Source organism: Gekko japonicus, unplaced genomic scaffold (genome assembly GCF_001447785.1).
Source record: "Gekko japonicus isolate JY-2015 unplaced genomic scaffold, Gekko_japonicus_V1.1 scaffold133, whole genome shotgun sequence".
In the NCBI taxonomy this organism is placed as follows: Eukaryota; Metazoa; Chordata; class Lepidosauria; order Squamata; family Gekkonidae; genus Gekko; species Gekko japonicus.
The window spans coordinates 602,790-626,592 of record NW_015171506.1 but is presented as its reverse complement, the minus strand read 5'-3'; the positions used below and the strand labels follow the sequence as shown (position 1 = coordinate 626,592).

Sequence of the window (23,803 nt, the reverse complement as noted above, 5' to 3'; positions counted from 1 at the left end):
TTTGTAAGGAGATCCAGAAGTTCACATTTGAGTTCTTTCAGAACTCTCGGATGTATGCCATCTGGGCCTGGTGATATATCAGTTTTTAAGTTGTCTATCAGTTTTAGGACCTCCTCTCTCGTCACCTCAATCTGACTCAGGTGAGTCACCTCAGTCTTCCTTCATGCAATTCATATTGCTGGGGCTCACAACTCCATGGCAGATACTCTAAGCAGGTTCACCCTTCCTTCCCAAGAGCTCCCTTTCAAAGAAGTGTATCCTTCCCATTTTCCTGAGGAGTGGGTTCCCAGCTGTGGGTCTTTTTGCCACCTCACAGAACACCAAGGCCACATTTTTCTGCTCAAGGGCTGGGCATGACACAGAGTCCCTGGGGAATGCCTTCTAGGTCCCCTGGACAAGGGGCTTCTTCTACACTTTCCACACACTTCCCCTGATTGGGAAGGTACCAGGTGGTCTGGGGCCAGGACACCCACTGCATTCTGATTGCCTCTTTTTGGCCCCAGCAGGTATGGATCGTGGAGCTGCTGCTCCTATCCAAGGGATGCTACATTCCTATAGAGCCTGTGCTGGACCTCGCCATCCATGGCCCCCTCAGACATCAGGATGTAGCCAAGCTGCATTTTGACAGCATGGCTCCTGAACCCTCCCAGTGAGGTTTTTCTTCATGGGTGTTGGAGGTGCTCCTCTGCTCTTGGAAGTTGTCCACCTGCAATTCCTATGGTTGGAATTGGGATCAATTTTCTGACTCGGCAAAGAAGAAGTGTTGGGCTCCTTCATCTTTCCCTTTGTCCTGGAGTACCTTCTGTTCCTTAAGGACCGAGGTCTAGCTCCTTCCTCTGTGAAGGTACAACTGGCTGTGATTTCAGCCTTCCACAATTTTGTTGACAGTTCATCTGTCTTTTCCCATTGCACCTCTAAACAGTTTCTTAAGGGCCTCTCTAATCCATGTCCTCCAAAGCCTCATGTGGTACCTCAATGGTCTCTGTCCTTGGTATTGTCTTGACTAGTGTTGCCCCACTTTGAACCTCTTCTCAGCTGCCACCACCTTTGCTAGGACGGTTGGGGAGCTAGCCTTAGGGATGGCTCACCATTTTTCCAATTTTTCCCTAATAAAGAGATGCTTCATCCTAGTTTTGAATTTCTGCCCAAGGTTGTCTCTACATTTCACCTGACCCAATCTGACTCCTTGCCTGTATTTTTTCCTAATCCTGTATCCCCAGTAGAAAAAGCACTGCATGGGTTGGATGTACAAAGAGTTTTATGATATTACCTGCACGACACAAAACTGTTTAGGAAGTGTTGTTCTTTATTTGTCTGCTTTGCTAGCCCTCAGGTGGAATGTGCTGCATCTTTACAAACTATATCCAGGTGGATAGTTTGGCTATTAGGTTATACTATGAACACGCTGGTGTCATTTGCCCTCTATCTCTTTGCGTACATTCCACTAGGGCACAAGCCTCTTCTACAATATTTCACAGAGGATGTCTGTAAGATCTGTAAAGCTACTACTTGGTCATTGGAGGACACGTTCATCCAGCACATCCAGTGACATAGACTCCCATAGAGATGCTGCCGTGGGGAAAGCGGTCCTACACACTTTATTTTTATTTTTTATTTATTTATTTTGGGATTTATATCCCGCCCTACCCATACGGCCCACTCTGTTCAACTAGAGCTCTACACTCATGTCCATGTAAGTAGCTTGGTACTCTCCCCAATGTAGGACTGCACAGAAGACTGAAGACAAAAACGGGTTGCACTTACCTGTAACTGTTGTTTATCGAGTTGTCTTCTGTGCAGGCACACATCCCCTCCCTCCTGCCCCACTGTGAGCTCTCTCTGTGGCCTGTACTTTGTAACTCAGGGGGGCTTGGCAGTGTTGAAAGACTGAGGGGAAATGGTGCCTCTGTCCCTTGGCACAGTTTCAAGGGGAAGCTCTCTGGGCATGCTCTGAGGGGGAGGGGTGCCCTCTCTACTTCTAGGAAACTAGAAATTTATCTCCGTCAGCAGGCCTGTGCATGCACAGTCCCCAATATGTGCCTGCACAGAAGACAACTCAATGAACAACAGTTACAGATGAATGTAACCCTGTTTTATTCAAGAGATCATTGGAACTTGTATGAGGTATTCTCCCAAGTTTATGAAAAAACAGGGAGGGCAAGAGAGGTTTACTAGTGTGTTTTCCATCACCTACATGAAGTAAACTTATCTGTTTCTTACATTAACATGTGGAGAATGATTCCTGACTACAAGATAAACATAAACACCCTACAGATTCCTCATTTCCTAATCATCAGAGTTTGTAGATATGCAGAAGATGATTGACTAGGAATACTGGGGTAGGTACTGTGAAATATTGGGGATTAGGGATGCAGGAGTGTTGTTTTCTGTGGGATCAAAATTTCTTTTGAGGAGTGAGTTTCTGGGACTATGTATGAAATCTTGGAAATCACATACTACAAATCTTTCATTTTAATTCATAGTTTATTGGGTGGTGGTGAGATAAGAATCAATGTCATAGGTATATTGATTCAAAGGAATCCTGTTTAATACTTAGGATACTTTGGCTTCTCATGGGTGTGAAACAGCTGCTAAAGTCCAATCAGGTGTGCCAAAGAGCATGGCAAAACCAAGCTCTAGCACAATGTTAGGGCTTGAATGATCTACTGTAGATATAGATGGATTGATGTCATAGGTCATATTTCTTTGGAGCTGTGAATCATGTTTTGGCAACCTACACTGGTAAAACTCCCAGTGGTAGTTTTGTCCGAGCATGAACTATATTTTCAAGATATGATCATATGTTAGGTTCTAAAAAGGAGGGAGGAAATGAGAAATGTTTTTATTGATTTCCTTTTAAGCATTATATAGGCATGAGCCTAGACCTTAAATGCTCTTTCCAATTGTGGAAATCACTTCTTCTTGTGGTGGAAGGGAAGGGTGATTTTTAGTGCAACCCCCTCCACTATGATCCTCATATTGTTCCTAACCCAAGGAAGTACAATTTTGAGGAAATAGAAGTCTGCACTGAAGCAGGGAAGGATCTGAGCCATGAAACTGTCATTCTTTGTAAAATAGATATACAAATAGCTGTAATTATATTCATTGCAGTACATTGTGGAATTATGGAACATGTATCATTTTAACCCATTCTTAACAAGGAGGTTATTAATCTGCAATTGTATAATCAAACTGGGACTGGCTGTATGAAGTAATAATTTGTAGAGCATTCCCTGTGATTCTCACCTGATGCATTTGTGGTAAATGTATTCCATATCCTCAGGTTTGCAGTCTTATGCACAATTAACTTGGAGTAAATCCCACTGAACTAAGTACTTAATTGTGTGTGGGGGTGGGGGTGGTAAGAAGTTCTGTATTTAGATGCACCTTGCTAAAATGTTACAGTTGCAGCTCCTTGTGGAATAAATCCTGCTCCTATATATTTCTGGTGGCAGCAGTTTTTCCCTCAAGACGGAGCAGGTGAGCCACCCATCCCTCAGTCATATGCTTCTGCCTCTGCATAGACTCCCAGAGAATCAGGAGCTGTGTCCACACAGTTCCTTTTCCTCAAAGAGGATGAGAACCTCCACATGATTAGGCATCAATATACAGAGCCTAACTCATCTTTTTAAGTGCATGCTACTGCTAATGTACGAACTGGGCTTAGTCCCATTCAACTCAGTGGGGGAACAAAGGATCACACTGTTCATGAATGACTGAAGTAGTTGTGTAAATACTTCTTCATATAAGCACTATAGTATAGTGGCCAAGGGGCTGAACTGCTGAACAAGTTTGTAGCTGCCTATTGGTCAGAAGCCAACTCACAATTGATCAGGATATCAGCAGCGAGTTGGCTTCTGATCCCACAGCACGTCCCTGTATCCTAGCCTGGTAGTGCTGAGAAAAAGGAATGCTTCAGAGGAATAAGAAAGTGACTCACAGCTGATGGGAAGGGGGTTTTAAGATCCCCCCAAAAAAATTTCTACACAGTAAAGATTGAGATCAGAAGTAATTGACTACTGAGTTACCTATTGCAAAAGGGAGAGAAGAAAGATGATAGACTACTGACTCTCCTCTCCCCCAAAGCTGTGTTCAGAGCAAAATTTACCTAGCAGGAAATTAGAAGCCAAGCTGGGAGCTGGCAGGTGCAGGTAGCCTATAACTGCAAACAGGTTGTAAACAACTGAACAGCCCATTGATTAATCAGGGTCCTCATTGCCACCGGTGAGCAGCATGTGAGCCAAACTGGCAGATGCTCAAGTGTGCCAATACTTTCACATGTCTCTATGCATTGTATGAAGCAAGTCATAAGAAGACCACATTTTTCCCCCAAATAGCAAAGGTGTAACTTTTCCCAGGCAAATCATCCAGATCATCAAGTGGAGTGCACCAGCTGCAACTCCAAACATCTCATGACTAATGGGTACTAGAAACAAGTAGGATAGTCAATATCCTGGCCTTTTAAACACTGAAACTGGGGAGAACCCCAGTTACTGCCTCATCTTGACAACCTTGTGCACTATTGAACTCAGAACCCCACTGCGAGGCTATGATCTGTGGACCAGTTTCTGTGAGAATTTTTGTACTGGGAACTGTGCCTGGATGTATTATTATCCTCATGCACATCTGTTTTAAGGAGGAACAGGGATAGTAATACTGGCAGGCATATTTCACGTTTGACCTGCTGCTCACATATTTATATCATACAAAAGAAATTCAGGGTTCCAGCCCTGAATTATATTCCATTAATGACCAGTGTTTGTACTTCCTTTCATTCAGGACTGTAATAGGATTAACTACAAATTTTACCCTTAATAAGGACAAAGAAACATGTGAATGCCATTCAAAACAAAGATAGCAGCTCAGGATGTTTCCACATTGAGGGCATTCTCAACAATCAAATTTATTGCTGTTCTGTCATTAGCGCACCTGAAATTACAGTGAAGGATACATACATTGGTAGATAACTGCAATTCTGAAGTCATTTATCAGATCATCCAGTATAAGCTGGGAATTTTATTATGATCATGAATCCAATTATCCTTATGAAAAAGAGAGAAGAGAATATTGGATTTATACCCCGCCCTTCACTACCCGGAGTCTGCGAGCAGTTTACAATCTCGTTTCCCTTCCCCTCCCCACAATGGACCCCCTATGAGGTAGGTGGGGCTAAGAGAGCTCTCTTAGAAACTGCCCTTGAGAGAACAGCTCTGAAAGAACTTATGACTGACCCATGGTCACTCCAGCAGCTGCATATGGAACCCCCTTAGTAGGAAAAGAAAGTAGATTCTGAAGAAGGCCTTAGAATAGCAATCCTTTCTTTCTCTGCAGCAGCCTACTGGAAGAAAACTCTTCTGGAATCAGATATTCATCTCTAGGGTCTTTGCCATTGTAACTCTGGATGCATTGAGACAGTTTCACATATCTGTTTGCACTGCCAATTTTATGTAGATATACATTTTAGATATTTAAACCCTATTTTAGCGAACATGACAAACCCTTCCTGATGCTTTAAAAGAGCACCGTCTTCTAAATGACTCCGCTACTGAAATATCAGTAAAGGTAGCCATGTTTTTACAATCAGCTATAAAACTACGTCAGGAAAAACTATCAAAATGAGCAACACTTTGTAACAAATTGTTTTATGTAACATTATGCAATATTATGTAGTTTGCAAAATACTTGGTTTTATATGTATGGTTTTATATGTATATTTTCTTATAGTAATCCTCTTTAAGATATTGTTTTAAAGGCTAACTGACTAACTGACTGACTGGCCTTAGAATAGCAATCCTTTCTTTCTCTGCAGCAGCCTACTGGAAGAAAACTCTTCTAGAATCAGATATTCATCTCTAGGGTCCTTTAGTGTTAGAGTAATACTAAACGTAAATCACTAAAATGAGCTTATGTTAATTTCAATGGAAATCAGTTGTTTTCATCCTCCAAGGAATCAATGCATTTGATATAAGCAACACTTAGAATGCAGAACCTGTAGCTTAAAGGTGTCTTTAAATTAGATGGCACTTTGCATTGTCAGTTATTTAGTACCCAGAAATAAAATAAAAAATTCCCATTACTCTTGCCATTACTTGTTACTAGCATTATTTTGTATGGAGAACATTAAAATGGTCACTTGAGCGCATTTCCTCTTCATCTAAGTCAAACTGCAAGGTAACCAAAGTAGGTCTCTTAAACCCTAGAGAAACTGATTTCCCTGTCAAACAGGAAGGTGCAACATGACAATGACCTGAGGAATGAAATGAAAGATGCATAAGGAGGTGTTTCATTCCAGCAGGGTTCATGAACTGTGCCCTTGAGTTTAGATCCCAGGTCAGTGGAAAGAGAAAAATCCTACAGGGTGCTTCTTGAACTTGAACTTCTTGCAGAGGAACTGAGGGAATCCCCCACTTCCTGTACTGCAAATACTCTTGGCATAGGCAGAATGCCAGAATGCTTAAATGTAGAAAATATTTTAAAGATTCATCAACCCTCTGAACCATGCAAACAAATTCTTACTCATGTTCAGTTATATGTTCATGTAAATAGATTTTTTTTAATTTAAATTATATCTGAGGGAAATATTTGCACAGCTCACGAAACAATGGCTTTATCCCAGGATCCACTGTCTTGATACATAAGTGCATTTGATTGATTTTATGGCTCATCCATCTCCTTGCCTTAACGTGCTTTACATCAGAGAGTTTGGGCTTCTTTCCATGCATTGACATGTGAGAAAGTAATGTGCTTACAATGGCAGTCAAGTATCTGAAGGGCTGCCAAAGCACAGAGTACCATGGGGAATTTAGAAATGATGTGCCATGAGAAAAGACCCAGAAGCAGAGACCAAGAAAGGATGGTGTGAATCCAGTGGAGTGTTGTATGAAAACGAATTACTTTATTTGACTGTGAACATTATGTTCCCTGCATAAGATTACATGTTACAGCCGTGATCTTCAACGGGAAATGCTTGAAAATTATTTTAAAATTATGTTTGAGTATGTAAACACACTTAATGGCATTTATTAAATCCTCCCCCCACCCCGAAAATCCTTCCTGGAATGTTGAGAACCTCATCGTTGTTTTTTTCTATTAAGGGTTGGTTCATGCATAAGAGCTGTCATGCCACAGCAGTCTGAAGATCTTTGGTATCCACCTTTGTGTCCATGTTTTAAACTCTTGTCAGTGGCCAGATGCCTCTAAGATGCTCAGAATCTGGACAGGAAGACAACCGCCTTCTCCTTTTGTCTGAGCACAGCATCTGTTAAACATGCAAGAAGAATACCAGAGTGCTCTTCTTCCCATGGGTGTAATTCCCAGCCATGCATTTCTGTGATGAAGCTGTTTCTAGTACTTTTCAGAACCCACATAAAAGTGGTACATTTAAAACAAACAAACAAACTGTGAAGCTGCGTTTTGGTGGCATGCTGTCTCTCTGGAAATTATCTCCTCACACATGCTCCTATAAATGGGAGAGGGAAGGAAATAACATACCTGGAGCATACAGTATACACTGATGTGGAGGATAAACAGCCAAAAGGTTCAGGCTTCTAGAGAAAATGCAGTTGCAATATGTGACCTAAGCAAAATGTTGCAGAGGCAAATCACAGTGGCTTTATGTAACTACTAGGATGGCAGAAAATATTCTTCTGCTCTATCTTACACATGTTGGAAAACAGTAAATACAGAAACGATTGGTAAGAAGTTGGAGTTGCTTGAGTAGCTGAGGAAGGTAAAAAAATCCGGGTGTTCTCTTGAGATGTATCTTGGTATCAATGGACTGTGAAGGATAATATGTGGGCTATCAAGGGTGGTACTGCAAAGAATAAATAGGTAGATATAACAGCCTAGACAAGGAAGGACCATGTAAGAATTTAAGAGGTGGGGTTGGAAGAACTAAAGAAGGGGCTAGGCGTGAGGCTCAAATGGGGGTGATGGAGCTGTTATCTTTATGGTTGTCCTGACATGTGCAAACATTATCTGTGATGGGAGTTGGTTGCTTGAGAATTTAATTATGGCTTCCTGATTTACATTTGGCCTTCCCAGTTTGCTCTAAACCCTGAGAAGCTTGGGAGAGGTATACTCCCTAAAAAGTTCAGGAAGATAAACAAGGTGCAACATCAGCTTTGTGTCATTTAAAACCAGAAGTTAGAGAGCAGAACAATGTTGATTTCAGGATACTTCCCAGTCATAACCCATGATGAAATGAAATCCTTTATTGTTTTCATATTTAAGAAAAATGGAAATGGTAGCCTTACAGTGCAAGCCTTAGCAGAATTACACCGTAGATTTGAGTCCAGTTGCACCTTAGAGACTGACAGGTTTTCTTGAGTCAAAGTTCCCTTCATCAGATACACCCAAAGGGACAAAAGGAACTCTTGACTCTTAAATCTAGCTCTTCTACTGCAGACCAATACGGCTACCCTCCTGAAACATTTCTAAAGCTCACTGACTTGAAAAGGCCTAACTCTGCTTCATTCCTAAGGTCACTTTCCTGGGAGTAAGCCTGACTGATAACATTGGATTTATTTCCAAGTAGACCTGCTTAAGATTGCTCCCGAAATTTATTAATCTCCTTCCTTTTTTGGTCATGTTGTAATGAAAGTGTCAGAAATGGAACACAGTCCTGCTGGATTTTCAATTTTGGATTTATTCCACATGGTGGCATGTGATGGTTGTTGGTCTTCAGATGTTGTAGCGGCCAAGCAAAATACTACCTTCTTTCCAAAGCTGTACTGGAGTACTCTGTCTGTGATGCTACAGATGGTTGCCCAGAGTGACAATGTTTCTGTGTAGGAATGTGAGCTAGTATACACTGTGAGTGGGAGTGAGGATATTGTGGGGGCAGGAATATGTAACTGCTTCTGGTACTTCCATGCTGTATACAGCAAAAGATGCTTCCACCCCCACAACTTCCACACCCACACAAAGGCCAGTCACAATCTGTGCATTTTGATGAACAGAAATAAAGATAATGCTATCCTTAAATTTTCTGCCTTGACTTCATGTTGGCAATAATGTGTGCATAGTGAATATGTTAGACAAGGCACATGTGCTGCCTTGCAAATATGAGGAACTCTCTGTACATATAAGAGAGAGAAAGAGAGTGAGGGGTATGGTATAGCAAGACTTTTTTCTCCTAATTTTTTCTCTCTGTCTCCAAGGCAGATTCCTGTTTCTTATCTAACTTCGCTTCCTGTCTTTTCAAGATAAGGAATACATTCTTAAAATAAATTCACATGAGAACACAAAGCAGAACTTTTCTGTTAGCAAGGAAACCTTTGCTACTTTGTTATTTAAAAACATACACACACAGTAGAAAAAAGTGTCCAGTAGCACCTTAAAGACTTAACAAAATTTGTGGTAGGGTATGAGCTTTTGTGAGTCACTGCTCACTTTTTGAGATTTTTGTTAGTCTTTAAGGTGCTACTGGACTCTTACTCTTTTCTACTGCTACAGACAAACACTAACTAATGGGTATCTTGATCTACATACATACACACACACACACACACACACACACACATACACTACTCTATTTGACCTGTATACATGATGGCTGATGGCTATCTGTGACTTATATTACATATTTTTACAACTTTTGATTGAAATCCAAAATGGATTTGTGAAAACCAGACCAATTAGAGGTGTCAGCAAATGATTCCTGTGCTTTCTGTTTAAGCAAGGTAGGGCAGCATACAGGCATTTGGGTGGAAATTACCTTTTGACTTGTGGTTTGGAAGTGACAGTGGGAGGAGGGAAGCCTTGCCAGTTCGAAGTGAACATTGTCCAATTCCCTTCTGAAAATTATTTTGCATTCTTGAAACCTCACACATATATTTGGTTGTTCAATTAAGTGTTGACTCCATAGCATTAGGCTTTGAGTGTAATGTAATTTTGGAAGTGCATTAAGTAAATGGGATGTAGCTTTTTGTCTAATAGCCAGTCTTTCAGATAAGCAAACATTAAAACACTTTCTACACTGTTTGTTCACATGTATCAAGGGACCCTGAAAACTAGGTACTTAAATAAGTGTAAATTTAGCTGTCTCTAGAAACACAGAAACTTGCCATCTGTTAATTACATAACAAACATGGAAGGAAGAAAGTAAGTATTGAGGAATCTGAAAACTATTACTAACCTCCTTCATTGTAGTTTTCTTGGGAATATAGCATCTTCTTATGAAATAATGAGCTACAATGATTTTTTCCCATTTCAATATTTTCCCTTTCCATTAACTTGCTGTGCTATTTATTTATTACAGCTTTGATCCAAAGAACAGTACATGCCCCAATTTACATGCAAGGTTTCCAAATGAATGGGTTTTCTCTTTGACTTCAATGTTGAGGCCAGTTCTATATGCAGAGTGAGGATGGCTACATGGAATGACACCCAACATCAAAGTCAATGGGAAATTTTAGGAAGGATTTTAGGAAGGATGCTGACAAGCTCGAGTGTGTCCAGAAGAGGGCAACCAGGATGGTGAGAGGGTTGGAATCCAAGTCTTATGAGGAAAGGCTGAAAGAGTTGGGTATGTTTCGCCTGGGAAAGAGAAGGCTTAGAGGGGACATGATTGCAGTCTTCAAGTATTTGAAGGGCTGTCATGTGGAAGATGGAGCAGATCTATTCTCCCTTGCTCCAGATTGCAAGACTAGATCTAATGAGTGTAAATTACAAGGGAGTCATTGCCGGCTAAATATCAGGAAAAACTTCCTAACTGTAAGAGTGGTTGAGCAGTGGAACAGTCTGCCTCAGGAGGTGGTGGATGCTCCTTCGCTGGACATTTTCAAGCGGAGGCTGGACGACCATCTTCTGGATATGTTGTAGGGCTATCTTTTGGCTATGCTCCTGCAGAGTGCAGGGGGTTGGGCTAGATGACCTGCAAGATCCCTTCCAACTCTAACATTTTATGATTCTAAGACCTTCTGATTGTAGGACTTCCATGGGCATCCACATGTATTAGGTCTCTCTGGATCAGGATGAATGGCTGCAATCTTGTTCCTTTTTAAGGTCAACAGAAGTATAATTCACAGAATTCTTTGAAGAAGTTGTGATAGTTGCAGTGTTATAAAATTTATATGTGTTCATAGTTTAGCTATGAGCTGCGGTGGCTCAATTGGTTAAGACGCTGAACTACAGGCTGTGGAAGGTCAGTAGTTCAGCAGTTCAAGACCCGGGTGCCGCAAGACGGGGTGAGCTCCTGTCTCTGGTTCCAGCTCCTGCCAACCTAGCAGTTCGAAAGCAAGAAATTGCAAATAGATAAATAGGTACCACTTCGGTGGGAAGGTAACAGCGTTCCGTGCACCTTGGGGTTTAGTCATGCCGGCCACATGACCACGGAAACGTCTTCGGACAGCACTGGCTCTTTGGCTTTGAAACGGAGATGAGCACCGCAACCCTAGAGTCGGATTCGACTGGCTTTCGAGCAAGGGAACCTTTACCTTTATTTTTACTAGAGTTCCTTTGGTGTTCTGGGGCCAGGTCTTCAGCTGAATTGCCAGCTCAGGTGTTAACAAGTATTTGAATTCTGGTCCACTTGTCCTCGCAAAGAATAGTGGTATGATATAACAAAAATGCCAGACTCTGGAGTGTGGAGAAAGAAGTATACACACACACGCATGCACGCACGCACACACACACACACACACACAGAGGCTTGAACAGCTTCAGCCAGAATCATTAGTGCAAGTCATTGCTTTTCAAATAAAGGAACAGAACTAATGATATATAATTCAGATGGCCTGTCACTGGCTTTAATGTAGCAGCGCTGATAAGTAAAGAGAATGATATAACAAACAAGCCAAAAAGGGCAAAGCTCAAAATGTCCTAGAACAGAAAATAATTCCTTATGGTATTTTAGATTTTACAAAGAGAAACTGCAACATTATACAGGGCTGTGTTGTGTGCGACATTTCTACACTGTGCAAAGTGGATGAGGTCCCCAACACGTATTACGGTTATTCACTCTACTTATCACCATTCTCCCCGTGCTTAGTGTGCACTTCTGTCCAATGTCTACATGCTAGGAACAAGCAGATGATGAAGTGGTTCTTGTACTTGTAAGGGAATGCTGGGGGCTGCAGAACACTTTAAAGTACCACTATTAAATTATATATCTACAAGAGCTCACCAAGTTGTAATAATAAAATGGACTTGACCCTTCACACCAAACTGCTATATTAAAATATAAAGAACTATGTTTCTGTCAAGTTAAATTTATATTTGTCTGCTGACTTTGTGGCACCCTAATCATGAAATTCAGCAAGTTCTGTACTAACAAATGTCTTATTAAGGATACCGCAGGGAGCAATTATTCCCTCTCCCCTTTCTGCCATTTTATAGAAGCATACATCTTACCCACATAATCTCAAAACACTCAAGAAGCAGCTTTATTATAGGGGCTTTAATTATTCAAAGGCTCTTTTCTTCCATTTGTGCCCACTCCAGCCTCTGATTAACCCATTAATGTTTAAACAAATTAGTGATTGAGATGAGCAAAGGCCTTGCAGTCTTAGGAAGACGATAGATTGGTACAGAGTATTTTAGGAATAATACAGAGGTATATCTTTAAGCTCTTGGAATTATGTATTTAGTGGCCTTACAGATGAAAACTGGGGAGCAACAGGAAGTATAAGTACCTGTTCTTCCTGTTTCTAATACCGGTCTGTATTATTAGGAATGAAACTCCTGAATCCTCTACCTAAGGGAAGATATTAAACTGATTTGGGAACAGCAAACATGTGACATCTGAGCTTTCTCTTCCCTCCATTTCACTCCATTCCATTGCATCCAAATTTCATGCTATCCAAAGTCAATATGCTTTGAGTTGGAGAACTAACCTAAAATAGTTGCACTGTGTTCCCACCTATTGCTTCTAAAAGTAAACATTGGTCCTCTGAGGTTCAGCATCCAAACTGATAACAATATTAATGTCCCAAGGTCAAGAAGGAGTAAGTCAGGTGGCCAAAGACAAGTGGTGCAATCTGAGACAGGAATGGGCCAAATTCTAGAGGCAGCAGCTAATAAGCAGATGGGCCAAATGCAAATATTGTTGTCCAAGGTAAGCAAATGGTGAAGTTCCATATGCAGCTGCTAGAGTGAAGCATTGAAGAATAAGGTCACAATCAGGTAGGTCCATCTCACCAGAAAAGAAGTGACACAGGCTAAAAAGCTGGACCTGGGCTAAGGTTTTGTAGAGCCAGGTGGTGCAGTATGGGTTCCCTGGATCACCTGCCTGTGTGCTGACTGCTGAGTCAGCTGCTATGTTTTGTATTGCTAACAACACTTGGGTAACATGGTTCAACCTGTTATTCCTTTAGTGAATCTTCTACCTCAGTAAGGCAATAAGCCTGTCCATGAGAAGTCTCCATTTGAGACTCTTGGTACCTTACAGTAAGCTAATGAGTGCCAAGGTGGTAGCAGAGGGAGGGGAGAACTATGTCAAGTTACAGGGGAATCTTTGTTTCTAACTTTAGGTCCTTCTTCAGTTATCAGCAATGACGACGATTCAGCAAGTCCTCTGCATCACATCTCTAATGGGAGTAACACTCCATCATCTTCTGAGGGCGGCCCAGATGCAGTAATTATTGGTATGACAAAGATTCCTGTAATTGAAAATCCTCAGTATTTTGGAATCACAAACAGTCAACTCAAGCCTGACACATGTAAGTAAAAGATGCTTATATGTATTCCTGTAACTTTTTTTAAAGTCTCTTAGATTGTGTCTCAGGGCTGAATTGTTAATAAAATGTGCTTTTGTGCAGGAAGAATTGGGAATTTGTAATTGTAGGCGAGTTATCAATGACTTCTTCCACGCATATAATTAACACATAAACTTATCAGATTCTGGAGGCCAAAATGTTGCTCAGTTTGAGCATTTTAGTGATTCATAAGACTGTCAAACACCGAAGGTCAAAATGTGGTACAATTGTATTGTTTTCAGTAAATTTGGTTTATCAGTTTCTCTCATACATTTAAAGATTAAGCCAGTATATTCTGTCCATTGATTTCTGCCAGTACAACTGGATCAACACATACAGGTGAATGAAGTAAGAATGAAATGATAGAGTTTTGAATGGAATGTACCTTTTCACAAACCGGGTCCCAGAAACCATATTTTAATGCTTCCCTATGTTTTAAAAAATCTCCCTATAAAAAGAAAGCTAGCAAATGAGAGGGCTGGTCTAGAACTTTTCTCTCTGATTTGTTAGTTTGTTTTACCTATGGCAAGTATATTAAGTAGAAGAATGTTCAAAACTAGTACCTGCAGTCTGAAATGGTACCATCCACTCTATCTGCAAGTGTGGTCTGTGTTTGGCTGTACTCAAAATATGTTGAGTCCATTTCATTCAGATCCTGAAAACAAATCTTGATCTGGTTACAAAAGGTAATGCATTAATTGTAAGTTAGCATTTTGTATATTTAGCAGCCAAATTAATTGTGCCCTAGCATTTTTGTGCCTATTGAAAATAAAACAAAAATTGTGATGTTTACTCAATGTTGACACTTTCATCTCCAGACCAGTCTTAGCTTGTCAAAACTGTCTGTATATATGACGGAAGTCAAGTGGCACCTTAATGACTAATACCATTTATTTCAGAATGAGCTTTTGTGAGTCAGAGTTCATTTCTTCAGATGCTAGGAAGAGGAAATCATAGTCCCCATTTTTATATGCCAAATTACAGAATGGGAGGGAGAAAGGGAAGAGTTGGGGATAGAGAAAGGCTTAGTGTGAATCCTATCATAAATCTTTCAGGTGTGATTCTCTGTGTAAGAGACTGGAATGGATAAGTTGTTATACATAATGGATAATGACATAGGTCAGAGGTTTTAGCCTCATTCTTATAGGATTCAGATAAACAAAAGTATAGTTAAGTAGTATAAACAACTAATGGAGAAAGAAGCAGTCTAAAGCATAAGAAAATTAGCTGATGTCAATAAAGGGTTATAGTTGTTACAGCATGTTAAAAGCCAATTAAAGTTTATAAAAAGGGAACCTGTTGAGCTTTTAGACATTATAGTAAGTAAGAAAACACAGCAAAATAAGATTTAGTGGTTAGTTTCTTGATGAGTTCTAATTTAGTACTTTTGCATTGTGCATTCCCTTTGAAGATGTGTGGGTTTTGATCTTTTTTGGTAGCTTTCATATCTGCCACAGTATGTGTCCCCCCACTGGTTTCTGAACATTAAGATTTCTTATGTCAGATTTGTGTTCATTGATTGTCTTACACAGGACCAACACATTTGTCCAATATAGACAATAAAAGGGCATTGTTGGCACATGATGGGTATGTATTAAATTGTATGATAAGCAAGTGGATTAGTTCGAAATGGTATACCTGATATTAGTGGGGTTTTAGTATAAGGTGTTTATATGTCCATTGCACTGTTTCAGAGTGGTGATGGACATATTGTATATAGGCCAGCATTCAAGTTTCAGTGAAATGAACCTCTGATTTTTGAACTAAATGTGTGCATTTGGATATTTCATTTCAGAGCCAACATTATACACAAAATCTGCTGTTTCAGGTCAGTTTGGCCATATTTGAAATGGCAAAAGGCACTCCCCAAGATTTCAGTTTTCTGAAAGCCACAACCTGAAAAAGTTCGGTTTGTTTCAGCTTTTGGTTTCTAATGGGCCATAGATCTGGCATCCAGACTCCAGATGCTAGGTCTACTGCCACTTTTTTCCAAATATCATAATTTAATCCATAAATACCAGAAAACATGCAATTCTGGCACATCACAGAGAAAAATGTGAAATTCTCTGAGGCTGAGTTGCCACAAGATGTTTTATAATTTCAACATCCTAGCAAGAAAATCTATGCAGTTCTGTGCTTCTGTTTCTTCTCTTTCATGTTTGGAAGTATTTATATGTTATTGTATAAACTGCTGGAGTGAAAACAATGGAGGTAAACCTGTCATCTGGAGTTTTGATGCCAGGTATACCATCCACTGAAAATACTGGCCATAGATCTGGCATCTGGACAAAGGCCAGTGTTACCTAGGGCTACCAACCCCCCAGTGGGGGTGAGGGTATCCCTGGTTTTGGGGGCCCAGTCTGCCATCCCCAAACAGTCCCGGCATGCCCGATGTGCCCAGTGCAATGACATCACCTGGAAGTGATGTCACTGCACTAGGCACAGTGTTTGGGGGACATTCTAGTATTCAGGTAAATACTCTATGGTCAGAAGAGTCTCAGAGCTTGCCTGGAGCCCCCTACCAGGATTTAGGTAAAACCTGGCAACCCTAGTGCTACCAATATTCAGTATTCCCCCTGCCCAAAAAATCAGAAAAGATGACCTAAAACAGCATTAGTACTCTCAAAATTTCAGGAAAACAATAATCATGCCCTTTCTGAAATATCAAAATGAAATTAATACAAATCTTTTTGAAGGGCACATTCCATGTTGAATTACAAAAGACTTCAAACTTTGGTTGCAGCCTGTAAAACCTAAAATATAGTAAGAAATAATTTGGAATGTCCTTCGGCTGCCATCTATGCTTATACTGTATTTCTGGAGCCATTCAGACCCTACCTGGAGTATTTTAGTATCTATTTTTTAAAAATCCCTGTTAATCTCCATTTCATGTATAGTTATTTTTCAGTTTCAGTTTGTGCATCCTGCTTTTCTGTGTACCTTCCAGTTACTTTTTAAGGCTTGCCTATCCTTGGAAGTTTTCCATAGTTGAAAAGGGTAACTACATGTAATGTGTGTGATTCTTCTAAAATTTTTACTATAGTAGGACCATGATCAGCTTTGGGCAGTTTTCAGTGGAAAAACTGGCAGCATTGTCTGAAATTTTAAAAAGTTGGTCAAAAGTATTGCAGAACTATTTGTAATTTATTTTTATTTTATTTTATTAAACTTCTGAATTGCCCACCCTGCAGAGCAGGCTCTGGGTAATTAACAACATTTTAAACATTTAAAAATACATTGATATATAGTTAAAATTACTGATAGTAACAAGAAATTAAAACCCATCAAGATGGTGATATAAACCTCCATTGCCGATCATACTGCTGTCTCTGTACAGCAGAGCAGGGATGGGTATGTGGAGGCCATAGAAGAAAAAGGAGAGAGGGTGTCTTAACCTCTCATTGCTGCCCCCAACTAAAAGCCTGGCGGAACATCTCTGCCTTACAGGCCTTGTGGAATTGCATCAGATCCTGCAGGGCCCTGATATTATTTGGCAGAGAGTTCCACCAGGTTGGGGGCAGCTGGACCTCTCTAGGGCCGGGGATCACCAGCCAGTTGTTATCAGCTGGTCTCAGCATTCTTCTAGGGACATATGGAAGGAGACGGTCCCAAAGGTATGTGGGTCCCTGACACCTTAAACCTGACTTGGTACTCCACCAGTAGCCAGTGTAGCTGGCACAGCACAGGTTGTATATGTGCTGTCCATGGCATTCCTTTTCCTGTCAGGACTCGCCCCACTGCATTCTGTATTAGTTGGAGCCTCCAGGTTAGTCTCAAGGGCAGGCCACTGTAGAGCGAGTTACAGTAGTCCAGCCTGGAGATGACTGTTGCATGGATTACTGTGGCTAGGTTGGGGCATGACAGGAAAGGGGCCAGCAGCTGTGCTTGACGTAGATGGTAAAATGCCAACCTGGTTGTATTTGTGACCTGTGCCTCCATAGGCAAGGAGGCATCCAGGGTCACACCCAGACTCCTGACGGAATGTGCTGATATCAACGGTGCCCCGTCAAGAGCCGGGAGCCTGAACCCCAACCCCGAAGCCTCCCTCTGCAGCCACAGAACCTCCATCTTCCCCAGATTCAGCCTCAGCCTCCTCTTCCTTAGCCATCCCGCCACAGCCTCCAAAACCTCAGTTAGATGTTGTGGGGCAGTATCCAGATGGCCATCCAAGAGCAGTTACAGCTGGATGTAGTTATACCCCCAAGATCCATGTACAAGTAGCCAGCTAACTGTAACAAGCTAGGAGGGTCATAGCTGTAGTGATTTTTGATATGAGAGCATTGTGTGTAAAAGTGTATTGCTATATAAGAAGCAGCCTGTGCACATTTCACCTTGGAATGAACTTTAATTTTCATTCACTGCAGTTAGAAGTCAGGCCATGGCACTGCACTGAAGTAATCTGCAGGTGTTGGGATGGATGGCAATATATTAAAATATTATTCTCTCTTGGACCCATTTGTAGAATTTGAAATCCTAGAAGGCTGAGGGCTATCCTTGCTCTAAAGTTTCCTTCCTCAGTCTGTCCCCCCCCCCAGTTCTAGTGAGAGACACCACATGCTCATTCTAGGCCTTCTCACCTTTCACTACGACTTTTGTAGTCCTCTGCTTCATTCATGAACATTTCAAGCTGTTACTGTTACAAAACTGAAACACAGAGAAGGAGGGGGAAGACAATTAAAACATTTCATAGTTATTTATATCTTAAATAACTTATTTATAGGCCAGAACCTCTCACAACCACTAAAAACCTGTAATGTAAGATTGTGACCACCATTTTAACGTATATGATAGTTTTAAATATTGTAATTATATATTCTATTAATGAAATGTTGCTTTGTATTGTTAACATGTTGTTACCCACCCTGAGCTCATTCGTGGGAGGGGTGGGCTATAAATATGAAGAAATAAATGAATAAATCATTGCAAAATAGCAATATTAAATACTAGGAATACGACTCGTTGTGGAAATAAATACAACGAGCTCTAGAAAGAGACTCTAGGAGAGTGCCAAGGTCTTGGGCACTCAGCATCAATGTGCTGTGGTGACCTCAGCAGGGTATAATGACACAGAGTCCATCATTTTCTCCAGAGAATCTGATCTCTGCTACCTGAAGAGCAGTCTTCCCAGCCAAGCATCAACCTACCATTATCTGCCCCTCTGATGTCAGCTTTGCATCTCCTCCCCCCTCCCTCCTGGAGATCAGTTGTAATTCTGAGTGATATCCACCCCTCTCCTGAGATTGCCAACAGTGGTTACCCAGAAGGGAATGGCTGGTTGGGAGGGTGTAGTCTATGGCATTGTACCTGTCTAAGGTCCCACCCCTCCTCAAACCTCACCCTCTCCAGGTTCCATCCCTCAAATCTCCATGAATCTCCCACCAGGAGCTGGCAACCCTATTTCCTTCCTGGCCAATCATCAACCTACCTTTATTTCCCCCTCTCTCTTCAGCTTTTCATTTTCCCACACACACACCTGCAGCCTCTTCCATGCTCTGGTCTTTCTTTGCTTCCCTGGGCGATCCCCTCCCTTTGGTATTGTGCAGAGCAGAGGAGACTATGTGGTCAGAGCACAACACAGATTATTAGCCCAAATTAAAGAATTTATTTAACTATTTACACAGTTATGGAGCACACACACACTCTAGGAGTAAGCACACACTATGAACCAACAGGACATAAATCAACAGGGGTTAAATACAGTCCTCTTTCCTTCCTACACACAATACTCTCTACCTCTGGAGATTGTGGGCTCACCTGTACTTCAGCCTCTCTCTCTTGCCTAAGAGAGCAGGGAAACTTCCATTCATTCCCCAGTCCAGCTGACTGTGGAGTGGCTGAATTTCTGCTGCTCCCAAGGACGAAGACTGCCTTGGGACAGTCCCTGTCAATGTTCCCTCTAAGCTGTGGAGTCTTCTGAGAAAGTCTTGTGAGCTACTGGCATAATCAGATCAGTTTCCCTGCATGAAATAGCTTCTTTGGATTGCATGTAATGCATAAAAGGTACATAAGTTGCAAAAGATCCAATTCTACTAACATGACTTAATACAGGTTGGATGTTGTGCCTATTTCAATTTGGATTTTTATCTTACAACAAATGAAGGCCCAAAGGAAGAAAAATATTATATAACGACCACAGGCTACAATTTAAAACCATGCACATACAACTGCCCACTTCATTTTCAACTCCTAATGAATTCATGTATGTTAATTTTTATTTTCGGCATTAAAATGTCTAATAAATCTTAAGGTAAGAGCAGTAGAGTTAAATCAAAGTGCACATAACAGGTTTATTCATCCATCAGTCAAACATATTCTTCTCTCTGATTCATTATCAAGTGATCATGTCATTAATCAAGTGTTGGTACTTGCATGATGTTCCTTGCCTCTAGCAAGAGTTCCAGAGATTAGTTTAGGGGGGGGGGAAGCAGTTGTTGACTCAACAGCTCTTTCGTTGACATGACAGTTGGTAATTAAAAGAATGACAATGCTGGTTCTACAGAATTGTTTCTACAGTGAAACAATCTGACACAGTAGAATGACAACCTATAGGTAGATAATGGCTGCAAATGAGATCAGCATGTCAGATAATTCAGCAAGGCATTTGAATTAGTAACCCACACGTAGTTCATGTTCACACAAGCAACTACTTTATTTTACAAACCTCAACATATATTATCTACTCCTTTGGCCTCATTGAGGCCTTGTTAAGGCATGCTTCATATTTGGCAAGGGAGCTGCTGTCAGCATACTGCCTCTGAATACTGAATAGTCTATTTAGCTATTGTGAGCAACAGGATTATGGACCTGTTTTCCATAATCTATCCAAAAATATTCTGAAAGTTGCATATTGTAGCAGCAAATTCTGTGAAGGAGCACTTTTGTGCATCCTGAATTGATCAAACATTCATTTAATGTTTTATTAGTTTTGTGAGTTTATTAGTTTTATTAGTTCTACTATTTTGAGAGATACAAAAAGGGAGCTATTTCTTTGGTGTTCTTTCTCTACACTTTCCGTAATTTCATAAATTTCTGTTATGTCCCTCTTAGCCACCTGTTTCTAAAACAAAACAGCCCCAAACACATTAGTCTTTTCTGCTTCAGTTTCTTGAGCTTTGTCCCTTCTTTGCACTTTCAGGATGGTGGCAGCACCTGCTCTGTGATATTAGACCCAGGTGTCTTCAGGTGAATGTGAAGGCCAGTCACACAGTTCTTTCCTATCTAACCAGCACCTCCCAATGGAATTCCAGTTGGTTGGGACTGGGATCCATATGAAACAGAATAAATCAGAAACAGAAGTGATGAAGAATCATATCACCATGCCCTACAGGAACAAAATAGTTACAGCAAAAATATATTTTTAGACCAGCTCTTTATCTTAAAAAAAAAACCCAGCTAGGCTATAAATAAGGGTCTGGAGGCACAAGTACATCACTACTACAATTGCTGTGATTAATAGTGATGCCGAACTTCGATCAGCATAGACCGCTGCAGCCCAGAACCAGGACCGGCTTCAGGTTTTTTTGCACACTAGGCGAGGCTACCTTCTGGCACCGCCCCCCCCCTGGAGCACCCACCAATTTTCAAACATAAATGGATTTTAGGAAGAACCCTTTAGGGGTTCGAAAGCCCACAATCCCAGTGTCTTTGCTCCTGATCTGGTTCTACAGTAACAATTAGCACAGTAATACAATCAATAAACATAAAAACACCAATGAATCAATAACAGGGCCATTAACAAAGCCAGGAGTTCCTGGCTTCCTCCAGTGTCTGGAGTCTAAACAGGTTTGCCAACTCTGAGTTAGAAAATTCCTGGGGACGGGGGCGGGGGGGGAGTCTGGCGAAGGCAGAGTTTGGGGAGGAGGCAGCTCAGCCGAGTCCAATGCACGCCTTTCCTCAAGGGGACCTGATCTCTGTAATGCCGGGGGGGAGTGTCTCCAGGTCCCACCTGCAGGCTGGCAACCCTAAGCCCTCCATTCTGGAAAGCTGCTCCTTGGCCACGGGGAGCCATCAGCACCTGTTGCATGTGCCTGACCTGGCCTTCACCACCTCCATCCCCATTCGGCCAGGGGTGGGGCAGCCACCAGGTAGGGCTGGCTCCGGCAGGTGGAGGGATACATAGAGTCCACCTTCTGAAGTGGCCATTTTCTACAAGTGAACTGATCTCTGTTGCCTAAATATAAGTTGTAATAGCATGAGATCTCCACTCCAGCCACCACCTGTCAACCCTAATCATTCACATTTTCTTTAATGCTGCTCCCCCATGTTAAAGCTCAGGTTCTCCCCTCGCTCTTTGCATGCTGTGCTAGTTTTCTACTAGCAGGGAAGAACTGACCCTAGAGGGGATGCTTGAAAAAGGCACTCCTTCCTCCGCAATCCGAAGCGGTATAGTCCCTTCTACGTTCTACCACTACTTCAGCACTTTGCCGGCTAAGTCTCTGGTATGGATGGACCAAAGGTTGGCCTTTCCAGGGGGCGCAGGTTCTACCTAGATTCATGAAACAATACTGTACACAATGCAATGAAACTATGAATTCAAATTAGCCAATCAGATTCTTAAAGGGCAAACAAATCAATGGAGGCAAGATTTGAATTTGTGACTTCCCAGCTCAGAGTATGGTCGCATAGGCACTACAGTCTCATCAATGAGTACTAATGGGGTGGGACAGGCTCAGGTTATCAAAATAGGGGTGATGCAGGTGGGTCTCTGTTTTCATCTATGAAATGTTGAAAGGCAGAAGTAACTAGTATCATAATAAAATTGGACATCTGCACACTAGAGCAAAGCAAAGAAAACAGAGTGGTGGTTTTCGGTGACTTCCCACTGGAGGCTGCTTCATACCCTAATAGCTGTCTCCATTTGAGTGGCACACAGCCATCTTTATACTATCCACTGAAGGCTCTCCATAGCTGGATATTTATTGCAAAGCCAAACCTGTCAATATCTGCATGGTCAGATGTGTTCTGGAGTTCCTGACTACTCAGGCATGCAGGGATTGGGTTCAAATTGTAACCACAGCATGTAAGAAGAGGAGACTTAAGTCTTTCACCCCAAGCCATTTGCCTGCCATGAAAAAGCTCCAGGGAGTTTCTGTTTGCTCTAGGGTTGCCAAGTCCTATATTCACCTCCAGCGGGGGACTTTAGGGGGGCGCACGTGGGGGTGGGGTTTCCCCCGGGCCCTGATTCCGCGGGAGCAGAAATCGGGGCTCGAAAGCGGGGGGAATTCCACCCCCCGGGGGCATTTGGCAGCCCTAGTCGATGACTTCCCAGGGGGAGGCTGCTTCATACCGTAATAGCTCTCTGCATTTGAGTGGGACACAGCCATCTTTATACTATCCAGTGAAGGATCTCCATAACTGGATACCTATTGCAAAGCACAACCTGTCACTATCTGCATGGCTCATAATAAGAACAATGCATTTGCCATTGGAAACCAGAGCAGGGCTTGGTCCTTTGCCAATGAATCTTTATTGTCTATTTTACATACCCTCCATTGGGAAAGTAATGTGTGCAGAGGGGCTGCAAGTGTGCTCCCTTAATGGGATAAATGGCAGGTACTCCAGGCCATTTCAGGTCAGTAAAATAGTGCAGCCAGCTGGAAAACCTAAGCCCTCCTCTCTTTGCTAGCCATGGTTCCCATCTGAATTGCATCCATGCACACCTAAGAATCAAGAAACTCCCAGAGTATGGTGGTTTATTTGACCAGCAAACAGAACCAGGGAAAGTGCATCATATAGTTAGGTTCTTAGCCTGAATGGAAAGCCGCATTTAGATATAATGGTAAATCACGGTTTGCTTAACGCACACTATCTGCAACCAACTCCTTTCAGCAAATAGTAAATCCCGGTTTGAGTCCAGTGGCACCTTTAAGAGCAACAAAAGTTTGAACAAATTTTATTCAAGGTATGAGCTTTTTTGCGCACACACACTTCTTCAGATACAATGAAATGGAAATAGTAATAACAGTCATATAGAGAGAGGATGGGCAGTAATTTAACATACATTGTATGTTAAAATGTTCATACTAGGGTTGCAAGGTCCCTCCTGGCCGCTGGCAGGGGATGCCAGATCCAGGCTGGGAAACTCCTGAGTATTTGGGGGGGGAGAC

At 41.7% G+C, this 23,803-nt stretch overlaps 1 protein-coding gene across 1 annotated transcript in view; it reads left to right on the top strand.

Moving 5' to 3' along the window:
* Nucleotides 1-23,803, top strand: part of NTRK2 (neurotrophic tyrosine kinase, receptor, type 2) — a 279,559-nt gene that overhangs the window by 190,447 nt on the left and 65,309 nt on the right. Inside the window, exon 13 of the mRNA XM_015419285.1 lies at nucleotides 13,473-13,661. Coding sequence (XP_015274771.1) covers nucleotides 13,473-13,661 — 189 coding nt within the window. The remainder of the gene's footprint in view (nucleotides 1-13,472; nucleotides 13,662-23,803) is intronic.